This window comes from Aegilops tauschii, chromosome 7, assembly GCF_002575655.3.
Source record: "Aegilops tauschii subsp. strangulata cultivar AL8/78 chromosome 7, Aet v6.0, whole genome shotgun sequence".
In the NCBI taxonomy this organism is placed as follows: Eukaryota; Viridiplantae; Streptophyta; class Magnoliopsida; order Poales; family Poaceae; genus Aegilops; species Aegilops tauschii.
Window position 1 is genome coordinate 135,397,677 of NC_053041.3, and position 14,644 is coordinate 135,412,320.

At 50.3% G+C, this 14,644-nt stretch overlaps 1 protein-coding gene across 1 annotated transcript; it reads right to left on the reverse strand.

The window, feature by feature from the left end:
• Positions 1–2,900: 2,900 nt before the first annotated feature.
• LOC109746778 (E3 ubiquitin-protein ligase RSL1) lies at positions 2,901–14,610 on the reverse strand. Its single transcript, XM_020305884.4, has 3 exons — positions 13,658–14,610; positions 3,565–4,301; positions 2,901–3,409 (listed from the first exon to the last, which is right to left on the reverse strand). The coding sequence occupies exons 1-3, from the start codon at positions 14,495–14,497 to the stop codon at positions 3,292–3,294; spliced, it is 1,695 nt and encodes a 564-aa protein (XP_020161473.2). The 5' UTR covers positions 14,498–14,610; the 3' UTR covers positions 2,901–3,291.
• Positions 14,611–14,644: the final 34 nt, after the last annotated feature.

Below are 14,644 nucleotides of genomic sequence, written 5' to 3' on the forward strand. Positions count from 1 at the left end.
TGACTCTTTGTTGCATGTTGAGGGATAGTTATATGATCCAATTATGTTATTATTGTTGAGAGAACTTGCACTAGTGAAAGTATGAACCCTAGGCCTTGTTTCAACGCATTGCAATACCGTTTACGCTCACTTTTACCACTTGTTACCTTGCTGTTTTTATATTTTCAGATTACAAAAACCTATATCTACCATCCATATTGCACTTGTATCACCATCTCTTCGCCGAACTAGTGCACCTATACAATTTACCATTGTATTGGGTGTGTTGGGGACACAAGAGACTCTTTGTTATTTGGTTGCAGGGTTGTTTGAGAGAGACCATCTTCATCCTACGCCTCCCACGGATTGATAAACCTTAGGTCATCCACTTGAGGGAAATTTGCTACTGTCCTACAAATCTCTGCACTTGAGGCCCAACAACGTCTACAAGAAGAAGGTTGCGTAGTGGACATCATTCACATCCTGAGTCAGTTTGTTTCAGCCCCCACCTCTGTCCACTATAGTCATCTCCTCCGTGTTCTACGATACCTTCGTGGCACGATCTCTCAGCGTCTTTTCTTTCCCCGCTCCAGCTCTCTTGAGCTCCAGGCCTACTCTGATGCTACCTGGGCTAGTGATCCCTCTGATCGACGCTCGCTCTTTGCTTACTGTGTCTTTCTTGGCGGCTCTCTTATTGCCTGGAAGACAAAGAAACAGACTGCAGTTTCTCGCTCGAGTACAGAGGCTGAGTTGCGGGCCATGGCTATGTTGACGGCTGAGGTGATCTGGTTACGGTGGTTACTTGAGGATTTTGGTGTGTTTGCTACTACCTCGACTCCCTTATTGTCAGACAGTACTGGTGCTATCAGTATTGCGCGTGACCTAGTGAAGCATGAGCTCACCAAGCACATCGGTGTGGATGCCCACTTTGTGCGTGCTGCTGTGCAGGATCAGACTCTCGCTCTTCACTATGTGCCCTCTGAGTTACAGTTGGCTGACTTTTTCACGAAGACACAGACTCGAGCGCGGCATACCTTTTTCCTCTCCAAACTCATCGTTGTTGATCCACCATGAGTTTGAGGGGGGGTTAGATGTGTATAGTCTCTTTTCGGTACATCCCCATTGTATAAGGGGCTTCCTGCACTTTGACATACATGTATATGTAATGGCCTTTGGCCCTCAGTAAAGTTCAGTTGCTGATTATCCAACAGTCGCAACCTCCGCCTCCTCCTCCGCGATGCCGCCGAAGATGACGAGGTCGTCGCCGCCTCCGCCCTCAAGTGCCTCGGCTTCGCGCTCTACCACCCCGTACTCGTCTCCACCATCTCAGGTAGTAGCGCCTCCTGGTAGCCCCTATCTTTTTTTTGAAAGATCCAGCCCTAGCTGGCATTGATTTCATTAGCAGAGAGAAGGCGGGAAACAAGTTTGATCAAGTGATCGATGGGGTGAAATAGAGAAGGTACATGTGGCCAGCCTAGTGGCTATGCTGGCACTGATAGTATCGGGATATCTCTCACGGCATATCCCCGAAGGGGTGCTCTATGCAGGCTGCTCCTGCGATCCTCCATTGCTCCATGTCGCGACGACACGCTTCGATGATGGTGCGAGAGCACGGCATCTTACCGCGGAAGGTGCATGCATTACGCTCAAGCCATATGTGCCAGGCAATGAGTGCAAGAATTGATCTGGTGCCCTTCATGTCGGTTGGGCTTGCCGCGTCCGTCATCAGTCTCACTCTTTCCGTCGTCGTCGTTCCGCAGCTCCAGGTAGCGTGTGCCAGGGAGTGACAGCCCCGCCATGATGCCGCCGTTGTCCAGGCCTGGATAGCAATCGGGCATTCCCAGAAAAGGTGGGAGGAGGACTCCAAGCTTCACAGACAGAGTTGGCAGAAGTAGCTGTTCTCCCAGCCACGCCGCTACAGGCGATCGTTGCACCATAGCCTGTCGAGGTGTAGCATCCAGAGGAACATCTTGAGCTTCCCAGATGCCCAGATACGCCAGACGTTCTTGGAGGGGAAGGGTGCCATTGGCGCCTGGAACTGTGCCGCGTAGGCGGAGCAAGCGGAGTAGTGCCCGGAGGTGGTAGCAGTCCAGCGGATTGTGTCGCTGAGGTCGTCGTTGATGATGTTGCCCGCTCTCCGAATCGCCCTTGCAAGCTGGAGCACAGAGGGCGCAATGCTACTGATTTCCCCGTGGCGGAGATCAAGGATCCGTAGCCCCTATCTCGTCAACTAAATGTGTGGTTTATGTCTGTGCGGAGTTAGGCTTAGGCCCAGTCAAGAAAAATCTTGGTGGAATGTTGGCGACCACCATGTTGTTCTGACAATCTGGCTTCTGTCAGTCCATGCCTTGCACGGCTGTAGGTTTACCTTCCAGTCTTCCACTGATACAATATGGTTAATAAGCCATTGTCTCAGATCCATTTTCCTATCATCTAGCAGTTTCATCCTCACACATTGGCCTTTCAATCAGAGCTGGTAGTTTACATTTTCTTAGGAAAACGTAGAAAATTTTCATTTCATGGCAGGTACTCTGCGTACACATGCTAGAAGTTGGAGAGAGAGAGAGAGCGCTTTGGTGTGAAATATAGCAGAAGTTCATCGTTACATGTTTGAAATTCAAAGTGTGTGTTGATGGAGGTGGAAGGAGAGATTGGGAGCCGGATCTGTTACTAATTGAGGTGGCAAACATGGACCGGGGTTGTGGAGATAGTTGGTGGAGAAAGAAGATGTTGAGTGATTTATTGATAAAAATGTAGATTATATATAGGTATACGTTAACTCAACTAAATCTTCATATTGATTATATATATTGCTTGTGCGGGATGGTTATGAGTTGAGAAATAAATTTTTATTATACTTGCCGAAGTACCATGCAAATGAGCTAAAAACAACATTCCTAACCTTGTACAGGAATACTTAAGTGCATCAAGTATATCTTAGTTTATATTATATGTGGAACATTGCTCTTTATGTATACATCATCAAGTTACATTTGAAGTGAAGTGGATTTTAAAAGAAAAAATTAGTTGTTGCAGCCTATCTTTTCTATACATATGAAATATGATATAAATTATATGCGCAATTAAGTAAAAATCTATATGTGTGAAATTTAATATGCATTGTATTCATAGGTGTAACTAAAAAACCTAAAATAAAAGCCCGTGGCAACGCACGGGCATTCTACTAGTAGACCATAGTCATGGCAATGAACCCCTCCATCACACCGACCATAATCCAGGTTATAATCACAGCTCTCAAGGCCTTGTCCGACATTCAAAAGATTATCATCCTCGTAATCGTCAGTAATGTGATCACCGCCGTCCTCCTCGATCATGGATTATATTGTGTTCATCCCACAGCCGGCAGGAGCAAGTCGCCTTCTTGTCCTTCCATTCTTTCCCACAGGTGTAGCAAAATTCATAGCCGCACCTGCAAGAAGCGGGAACAGATCCAGCAAAGGTTAACAGGAAACAAGTCTTGAGGCTCCAGGTCCAGAATGAGCATTAGCACACAGAAGACATATAAAGTCACTGAACATAGTAAAGATGTGTATGAGAATGGCACAGCCAGAAGTAAATACTTACACGCAAGTTATATGGTAGCAACCCTCTGCGAGTTCAATCATGTGGTTGCATTTGACACACTTGCGCCACGACCGCTGCTGTGCAAGGTTCTGCAGCTTGGCATCTTCTGGACGAACATGAGGATACTTTCTCTTGTAGTCACAGCAACTCATCCCAGCATGCCATGGGACCTTACAGCTGATGCAGAACAAACCCTTGCATTTGATACACTTTCTCAACGTTGGACCTCCAGCAACAGTGTACATTAAGGCCCATGAGCTTATCACTTCTCTCAAAGACATCAAGGCTGAACACTTGGAGTACGGGCAATAGATCTTCTGAGTAGGAGGGATTTGTCCTTCCCTGATACGTTGCACCATGATCTCTAACAGTTGTGGCGACAGGAATATCTTTGAATCCTTCATGGTTAGTTTGGTAGTGCAACCATCTTGTGGACAAGCTGGGAGAGTTCCACCAAGTAGCTTAATTTTCACATGCTCTTTCATGCAGGAGAAGCAAAACCGATGTGCACAACCTTCAACTGCGTAAATCTTAGAAAGATCAGTGTCTTCCAAACAGATGGCGCAGGTCTCTCTCTTCTTGGTACCTACCAACTCTGTTGCTAATTTTGTTGCATAACCGACTTGGCCTCGAGGAATAAGTGAGAATTCACATTGCTTGAATTTCCTCATCAGTGAAAGAGCCTCATTTACCATATCTTCAATCTTATTCTTTGTCTGACGCCAGGTTCCAAGCATCTGGATGAATATGACAACGTAATAAGATCAGTGCAGTTCAAATGAATTCAATCACTTGACCATTAAATCTATCTATTACATAGTTAACGCAATAAAAACAATTGTTCAGATTAATAAGATATCAGTAATAGAAAAAAACAGCTCAAACTAATCTTCTACAACAACTGAATATATATGTCCTGTTGGAGCTTGTGTTCAGCAACCTGACGACAGGAAATACAAAGAGTAATGTAGTGTCCTATAAAAAGACACATCGCACAGAGATGAAAAGATGGAGGAAAAAGGGTCCATGCAAAGCAGACACAAGTACTCGCATAGGTGACGTAAATTGTAGTAAGGCTGCTCCTCTTGTTTACTACTCCCTCCGTCCCAAAATAAGTGTCTCAACTTTGTACTAACTCTAGTACAAATTTGTACTAAGCTCAAGACACTTATTTTGGGACGGAGGGAGTAGATACTAGGCTTATTCCAAGAATTTCTTGACGGGACATTGCTAGCTGAAATCCACATCAAAAAAAGCATGCATACCAAAAAGGAGGAAACGAGAAGCAAAATAATCAAAACTGGCAGAAAACAAGTGTGTACTATGGCCTAAAGTGATTGGTAAGTTTAACTATCCTGATTGTAGAATACACAATCAGTGTGAGATGGTAAATAACTGCTAGGATAAGTGAATAACCTGCACGTAGCTACCATGTTTGATATAAAGAACTGAAAACTCTTAATTAACGGGAAAGATGAGAAAAGACTACAGGTAGGTCAAGATTATAACAACTTTGATTGATTAGACTACATTAATGATATTAAATCGAATATAAATCTTGTTTGAGATTTTTCAAATATATTGGCAACAAATTTTATACTATATACAAAGGGAGTCCATAATTGGTATGCGTGGCATACTCAGTTTGGAATCCGGTGAAGCAAACATAAAAGGCCCTAGCACTATGTGATCTGCGCAAGTATGCTATCCAATTTCCAATGGTTCTTGGCAAAACTGTTAGTTTCAGATGGATTACAAACTCAAACAATGCAAGATCTCTGCTGGCTAACATGCTTAGCACTTTTGTCCCTTAAAGTGATAACGTTTTATTTTTCTTTAAACGCATTTGTTTACAGAAACAGGAGATGAATTTGAATTAATGCCGAAGGTGGTTTTAGACAAGAAAAATAAATAGGACTAGAGTTTGAAGCTCAAGGTTCGAGCTAGCACTACAGATATTACTTATAACAAGCATGGTAGGATACAAGAATGGATCCGAAATTACAATTTAAGGCTCAAGATTCAAACTAAAGCAAGATACTTGAACTGTCATCGGGCTTTACCCTTAGTGGGGGGTGATCTACAATCTAGTCAAAGGTTGGATCTCAAAATCATGAATGTCTTGAGACTAAAATTCTTGCATTAATATGCTATGTAATCAGAATATCAGTCGATAACCAAACTCATGTGTAAAAGGGCAACCCGGTGCATGTAGCTCCCGTTTGCGCAGGGTCCGACCACTTTGGGTCTATTGTACGCAGCCTTTCCCTACATTTCTGCAAGAGGCTGTTTCCAGGACTTGAACCCGTGACCTCATGGTCACAAGACAACAGCTTTACCAAACTCATGTGTATCCAGCTTATACCAAGGTTGGACGTTAGACACGTAGCACTTTAGTCAAGCTTACACAGTGGATGTTGCACACTGATCTCTCCTTGTACTTGTAGTATCATTTGCTTGCAGTCTCATGCGAAATGTCAGAGCATTTCTAAACGTAGGTGCATTTCTGGCGTCTCTTTGGATAGAAACAGAAAATGTACACGAATAGGATAGAAGTGACAGTGCAATCCTATATGATCACAAACAAGAGTAACTGTTCTAAAGATATACGGATGCATCATAGTAATTTTGCATAATTAAGAAGAGAATGCAAGGAAACAATGTTTTGTTTCTTTCAATATGCCTAACCTCAAATAAGAATTCCTTGAAGACTCCCATGGGTTCATAAATTTGGCAGGCACAAAAGTCCTATAAGCTAATTGTGTAACACAGTAATAGGATGACAAACATATAAACCACAACTGATGGTGATCTCATTTATTTTTACAGAAAATTATATAGGAGCATTGCTGTTGACGAAATATTTGCAAAGAAACTGGTCCTAGGACTTGAACTGCGTAGGTATGACACAAAGACACCTCTTCATCAACTAAACTATTATTACAACACATATTTATTAGATAATACGATGTGCGCTTCAATAAAAAAAATCTTAGATAATGATGAATATTAGCATACCAGGTCAAGTTGCACTCTTAACGTCTAGAAGCAAACTCAATTTCTACAAAAGTAACTCAACTGAGATCATATGCATGCAGAGGGGTTGATGAACGATAAGCAAAGAGATCTACAATATACATAAACTTCCCCTAATTTTGTGTGCCTATGAGGTAGGTTCCTCTGTTGATGAAGAGACCTATGATGTGGGGGGGGGGGGGGGGGGGGGGGGTAGTATAGTGGAACGCTTCTCAGGCATAATGTCATGCTACTCAAAGATGCATCGCACTGAATCTTTTTAAGTTCTGCATCATTCATGGAGCAGTGGATAAGTCAAAGCTACAGAAGAGAAGACTTCGTATGGTCTTGCATGCTGGATGACGCCTACTTGCATGCCATCAGTCTTCAACATGGTACATATTGAGCTGATCTTGACTTGTGCTTAGTTGACTATTGACAAAGAACAATGCACGAATAACACAAGTAAAGAAGAAATAAAGCTAATGACAGGAGACTAGCTTTTAGGAAAGTTCTTATAGCTAAAATTAATGGAAGATCGGTGTATTGACGAAATGAAAATTTTCATACAGTAACTTTAATGATGTTTTCTCAAGATGATTTCCAGCTACGATCTTTCTACAATTTTGAAAGTCGATGCAAAGTCACACGAAACATATAAAATATTGTATAATAATCAGTAAAATAGGCTACAATCAAAGAAAGCAAGCTAACAGCCTTGAGAAAAAGGAAACACCACATATGGTAATGCACAATGAATCTAACTGCTTTAATGTGAGGACCAGCTTGCTAGTTTACATGTACATCAAGTATCTCCTCCTGTACGCAAATTGTAGAATGCGAGTGAGCAAGTACTTCTACACCGAACTTAGAACCAAAATTCCCTTCCTACAGATGTCCCATGTTAGTCTTGACCTAGTAAGCATGAAACATGAACTCGAGTACTAGTAACAATTTTGTATGAACATGATAATACAAAAAAGAACATGTGCACCAAACAATGTTGGAAAGACGAATGATCAATAGAGAAGCACCTGCACTAAGAAAATTTCACACAAAACTGATTGGTTACTTCTACTTTTCTTGCAGTGCGATAAGAAAGAACAGCAGATAGTGGAACTGAATGTTTGTACAACTAATTATAATGAGCATTGAAATAGTGCTACAAATTTATGTTTCGCCTACATTTAGCTAGAGATGGGACTATGTGATGATTTAATCATCTCTTTATATAACTCTAGCAGTCTAGAATTCCTTGAACATTGCAAATAAACACCGAAATCTCCATATCGACAATGTTAGACCTTTGAACCTGAGCACTGATAGTTGTGGATGACACTAGGAGAGTTGGGACAATTTTCGTTGGTTTATTTCTCACACAATGCCATGCCAACCTGAGGGGTTGGGGTTACATACTTATAGGCTGCTAGCCAGCCAAGCATATGCTGAGATGCTGCTAAGATGCCAGTCCAAGATGCTAGTCTAAGATGCCAGTCTAAGATGCTATCCTAAATGACAGTCCTTGATGGTCAGGAACTCTATCCTAACTGCCACAAGGACCATGTGCTGCAGCCCCACAACGACCCTAGTACACAGACTTATCCATCATTCTCCCCCTAAGTCTTGTACGTCGTCTTGTGGGAGAGTTGAATCATCCCAATCCTGGAGCAAAGTTCGAGGAACTTGACCCTCCCAAGAGGCTTGGTGAGCAGGTCTGCGAGCTGATCTGTGGTGTTAATGTAGCTCGCCTCGATGCTCCCTTCTTCCACACAGCTGCGGACGAAGTGATACCTCAGTCGGATGTGCTTGCTCCGTTCGTGGAACACGGGGTTCTTTGCCAGGGCCAGGGCGGACTTGCTGTCCACCAGGAGCTGCACCGTTCTGGTGTCTTGAATGAGAAGATCACCAAGCAGTCAAGCGAGCCAGAGCGCCTGAGTGCAGGCGGTGGAGGCCGCGATGTACTCAGCCTCACAGCTGGACAGGGCCACCACCTGCTGCTTGACTGATTGCCAGCTCACGAGACACTTGCCGAGGAAGAAGAGGATCCCGCTCGTGCTCTTGCTGGTGTCGATGTCGCCGGCGTGGTCGCTGTCGCTGTACCCGACGAAGTGTGCCGCCCCCGGACACCTAGGGTAGTGGAGACCGTGGTCGAGGGTCCCTGCTATGTAGCGGACGATCCTCTTCACTGCCTGCTGGTGTTCCGACGTCGGTCGCTCCATGAACCGACTGACATAGCCGACGGAGAATGCCAAGTCCGGCTGTGTGTGGGTGAGGTAGCGAAGGCTCCCCACAAGGCGTCGGTACTGCGTAGCATCCACTTCCTTCGTCGTGCTGTCACGGCTCAGTTTCAGCCTCTCCTCCATTGGAGTGAGAGCTGGATGGCAGTCGGTGAGCCCAGCTAGCTCAACGATGCGCTTGGCGTAGGAGGACTGTCGAAGCGCGATCCCGGAGTGGTCCTGGTGCACCTCAATCCCTAGATAGAAGGAGAGGAGCCCCAGATCACTCATGTGGAAGGTCGCCTTCATGTCTTCCTTGAACGCCGCCACTTCTGCATCTTTGGTGCCGGTGATCACCAAGTCGTCAACATAGACGCCCACCAGCAAGGCATTTCCTCCACTGCCCCGTCGGTAGACGGCAGCCTCATGCGGGCTTTGCTCGAAGCCCATCTTCTTTAGCGTGGAGTCCAGCTTGGCGTTCCACGCCCTAGGTGCCTGCCGTAGGCCATAGAGGGCCTTGCGCAGGCGGAGCACCTTACCCTCCTGGCCGGGAATCGCAAAACCCGGTGGCTGATGCACGTAGACTTCCTCCTTCAAGTCACCGTTGAGGAATGCCGACTTGACATCCATGTGATGGACATGCCAGCCCTCCTGGGCAGCCAGCGCAAGGAGAAGTCGCACGGACTCCATCCGTGCCACGGGGGCGAAGGCGTCGTCGAAGTCGACTCCTTCCTGCTGCAAGAAGCCTCGGGCCACCAGGCGAGCCTTGTGCTTGATGATGGCGCCGGCTCCATCCCTCTTCAGCTTGAACACCCACTTAAGGGTGATTGCGTGGTGACCACGAGGGAGGTCAGCGAGCTCCCAGGTGCTGTTTTGCTCGACCGCATCCATCTCCAACTGCATCGCGGCGCGCCATGCCGCATCTCTCTCGGCCTCTGCAAAGGACCGTGGTTCGCCGTCCTCACACGCAAGTTGTAGCTGCGCCTCCAGGTCACGTGCCATCAGTCCCGGCACCGGCTGGTCGCCGAGTAGATCATCCATCATGCGATACCGCAGCTGTTCGCCTCCATAATACGCGTCGACCCGCTCCTCGTCGTGAGTGAGCGGGGAAGCGAACTTCATCGGGTTGTGCTCTGCGTGAGCTGGTGCTGATGAAGACGAACCCGGAGTGGTGACTGCCGGGGCTGGAGTATGCGGCGTCGCCAGTTGTGGTGCCGTCGGCGTAGCAGGCACCGGAGTCGATGTAGTTTTGGGGGCCGGGGTAGATGTGCCCGGCGAAGAGGAGCTGCTTGCTCCCCCGGCTTCCTTGAAGTGGGCGTACTCGACAATGAAGTCGTCATACGTCGGCGTCGAGCCGTCGTCCACCGCCTTGTCCCATTGCCACCCTCGCCCTTCGTTGAACACGACGTCTCGCGCCGTGCGCACACGCTGTGTCTTTGGGTCGAGGATGCGGTAGGCCTTTGAGCCCTCCGCGTAGCCGATGAAGACTCCCGGAGTGCTCCTGTCGTCGAGCTTGCCGATGTGGCCGAGCTCCTTAGCGAACGCAAGACAGCCAAAGACCCGCAAATGGGAGACCGCCGGCTTCCGCCCATGCCAGGCCTCGTACGGTGTCCTGCCGTCGAGTGCCTTTGTAGGCGAGCGGTTGAGGATGTAGACGGCCGTCAGCACCGCCTCTCCCCAGAAAACAGCCGGCATCCCTCTCTGCTTGAGGAGAGCCCGAGCCATCCCCACAACCGTCTGGTTGCGCCGCTTGACGACTCCGTTTTGCTGCGGGCTGCACGGCGCGGAGTAGTGGCGCTGGATGCCCTCATCGGCGCAGTACGACGCGAATTCAGCCGCCGTGAATTCACCGCCGTTGTCAGTGCGCAACACGCGCAATTTGCGGCCGCTCTCCGCCTCCACACCAACCTGCGCGCGCCTGATGGCGTCCGCCGCTTCTCCCTTGCTGCCGAGAATCATCGCCCACATGTAGCGAGAGAGATCGTCGACGAGCAGCAGGAAGTAGCGTCGACCTCCTGGTGTGGCTGGCGTCACCGGGCCGCACAAGTCTCCGTGCACGAGCTCCAGCTGCTCATTGGCCCGAAAACTCGCCTGTTGGGGAAAGGGGAGTCATCTCTGCTTCGTCAGTACGCAGATGTCGCAGAACTGCTCCACATGGTCGAGGCATGGCAGGCCTCGTACCATCTCCTTGGCACTTAGACGCTTCAGGGCCTCAAAATGAAGGTGCCCAAAGCGCTCATGCCATTGCCACGCCTCGTCGTCCCGACGGACAGCGAGACAGACCGGTTGTGCCACCTGCACATCAAGGACGTAAAGTCGATTTCCACCTCTGGGTACCTTGGCGAGAAGGCGACCCTGGCGATCCCAGATGCGTAGAACCCCATGCTCAATCAGCACGCGTGAGCCATTCTCATCCAGCTGTCCCAAGCTGATGATGGAGTTCCTTAGCGCGGGGATGTAGTAGACACCGGTGAGCAGCCGGTGCTCTCCCGTCTTGGTGGTGAAGATGACGGAGCCGACGCCCTTAATTTCCACAGCGGAGGCATCCCCAAACTTGACGGAGCCTCGCGCATCAGAGTCGAGCTCGGCGAAGAATTCCCTTCGACCGGTCATGTGGTGGGTGGCGCCGGTGTCGAGGCACCACCCCGTAGTCTTGTCCTTCCCGGAGCCATCGCCGAGAAGAGCGTGCGCTTTTGGCTCGTCGAGGTGGATGAGAGCTTTTTGCGACTGGTGTCGCTGAGGATAGCTCAATGCTTGCATGAGCCATGAACAGAGCCGTCTCTTCCTCCTTCGCCTGTGCGACGGGAGCCTGGCCTTGTCGTGGTTGCCGACACTCATTGGCCCAATGGCCAAACCGGCCACGGTTGTGGCAACTGTTGTCTTGTGCCGGCTTGGGCTTGCCAGCGGCGCCGTCCTTGGCGCCTCCGCGGGCGTCACCTTCGGCACGTCCTTGTGCCCTGCCCGGGGGGCCTCTTCGCGTCTTACGCTACTTGCCACGCTTGCGGCCGCCCGTCATGGAAGAAGGCTCCCCCTTCTTCCTGTCACCAAGGCTGGCATCCCACGGCTCCCGAGCTAGGAGCAGCTTCCCGCCGGTGGTGATGGGCCCCGAGGAAGGCTGTGGCTCGTCGGTGTCGACGACCTTGAGGCGACCTATCGCCTCCTCGATTGTCATCGTGGAGAGGTCCAGCAAAGACTCGATCGACCGAGCCATCTGCTTGTACTTCTCGGGGATGCACCGAAAAAGCTTCTCGACAGCTCTCTCCTCGGTGTAGGTGGCATCACCAAACTTCACCAACTTCTGCAGCAGAGTGTTGAGACAGCAGAGTGTTGAGACGGAGAGCAAAGTCATCAACGTCCTCACCTGGCTTGAAAGCCAGGCTCTCCCACTCCTTACGAAGTGCCTGCAGAGTGGACTTGCGAGCACGGTCGCTGCCGATGCGTGCCGCGGCGATGGCGTCCCAAGCTTCCTTGGCAGTCCGCTTGCTGGAAAGCGAGAACTGCATCTCGGGCGGGACTGCGGCGATGAGGGCGTCCAGCGCCCGTCGGTCCTCTTGGTGGTCGACGTTGTTGTCCTGGACTGCCTCCCACATGCGCCGCACCTGGAGCCTGACCTTCATAATCCCGGCCCACTCGACGTAGTTGGTTTTAGTGAGGGTAGGCCACCCAGCACTGGGACCAACATCCCTGACCACAGTCCGGACCACGTAGAGGCCGCGGTCCTGGTCGTTGCAGCCGCCGTCGCGGTGCGCACCTCCACCCGGAGCGCGGGCGTGCTCGGCTGCCCACTGCGCTGTCCGCTCTTGCGCCACTTTGGCGCGGTCTGCGTCCGCAGGCGCGGAGCTGTTGGAGCTGCCGGAGCCGCCGCGGAGTACCTTGGCATCCGACGTAGCCTCACGTGCTGCGTCTGCTGCTGCTGCTGCTTCTACCTCCGCCCTGGCTGCTTCTACCTCCGCTCTGGCTGTTGCCAGCTCTGCTGCAGCCAGCCTCGACACCCTTGCTGCCGCAGCAGCTGCTGCTACAGCTGCTCGCTCACGCTCCTCTGCCACGGCGCGCTCGGCCTCCTGCCGACGCCGTATGCTCGAGGTAGCCGTGTGCTGAGAGCGACCTGCAGACATGGCTTGCTGCAGGGGGGCTGTTGCGTGAAGACGAGGCTGTTGAAGACGAACTGCTGCTCGACAGTTCGGAGGGAGGAAGGTAACCAGAGACAGACGGAGCAGCTGCTGCTACCGACTTAGGCTGCTCACAGGAAATGCTCAGGGTACAAGATAACCTGGCTCTGATACCACTTGTTAGACCTTTGAACCTGAGCATTGATAATTGTGGATGACACTAGGAGAGTTGGGACAATTTTCGTTGGTTTATTTCTCACACAATGCCATGCCAACCTGAGGGGTTGGGGTTACATACTTATAGGCTGCTAGCCAGCCAAGCATATGCTGAGATGCTGCTAAGATGCCAGTCCAAGATGCTAGTCTAAGATGCCAGTCTAAGATGCTATCCTAACTGATAGTCCTTGATGGTCAGGAACTCTATCCTAACTGCCACAAGGACCATGTGCTGCAGCCCCACAACGACCCTAGTACACAGACTTATCCATCAGACAAATCATCCATTATATTTAACATTTCCACTTATGTGACATTTCTAGTAAGACATCGCAGTCGCGGAGAAACTGTCGAGTACACTAAACATGAATACCAAACATGTATACTGCGACAGCAACCTTATAGAAGCAGATCCTCTGACTATATGGACCTGTAATTTCAAGCCCTTCAAATAAACATCTACTTACCTTGAAAGAAGTAATAATGCATTAAGATAGACGACATATGCACAGATCTAGAGGTTTCATTAAGGCATACATATTTGTGCAGCGCCTTGAAGTCGGAGACAATGTTGACGCATCGGATCCCCAGCTCGAGCGCAGCGTGGATGCCTTCCATGAGCGCCAGCACCTCGAGCTCCATGCGCCCGCCCTCAAAACTTTCCACGCGCTTCTGTGTGGTGCGCATCACCTTCCCCCGGGGATCGTACACGGCCACCGCGAGCACCGCGTCGCGGGGGTCCGGGACGCCCCACCTCCCCGCGCCCTCCTTGTTCGACAACCCCTTGTAGAAGACGCGGAAGAGAGGGGTGCGGCTTGGATCCAGAGGTCGCTCGAAGTGGTCTCCGCCGTGGGCCCGTCGGCGATCTGGAGTGTCGGCGAGCTCGCGCGCCAAGAGGGCGCCGCGGGAGACAACGCGGGCAGAGGTGTTTGCCTGGGCGTGGGCGCCGCGGAAGGCATGGGCGTCGCGGCGGTTCTTCTCTTGGCGCGCGATTTCAGCGAATGCAGCTTCGGAGGACCAGAGCGCAGGGGCGGGTTGACATAAGCGGCAAGAGCAGGGTGCGGTGGCGGCGGCGGCGGCGGCGCTGGAAGAGGGCCGATTGGGAGTTGGGACGCGGAGGGAAGCTTGGATGGCCTCGTTGAGCTGGAGTTGGAACGCGAAGTCGTGGTCGGAGGCGAGGGCGACTTGCTGGCGGAGGCATCGGGAGGCGAGGTCGCCGTCGCCGGCCATGATCGGAGCCGGCGGTCGGGCGGTGCCACAGCCCACAGCCCACAAAGACGAGGGTTTTGAGTGTGATGCCAAATGTCGGGATGGAATGGGATCTTTTGTTCGTTTATGGGCGCATTTTGGCCCATCTCGTCTGGGCTTTCCAATCATCTCTCGGGCTTTCTTTGTGACTGTAATTATGGTCCAAATGAGTCGGGAGCAACTAGTTAACGAGCGCTTCTTCGGGAGCCTCGCAATGATCAGCGCCACTTGGCGCGCTCTCAGCCATTCGCCACGTGTCGCGCTCTGGATGCTCCC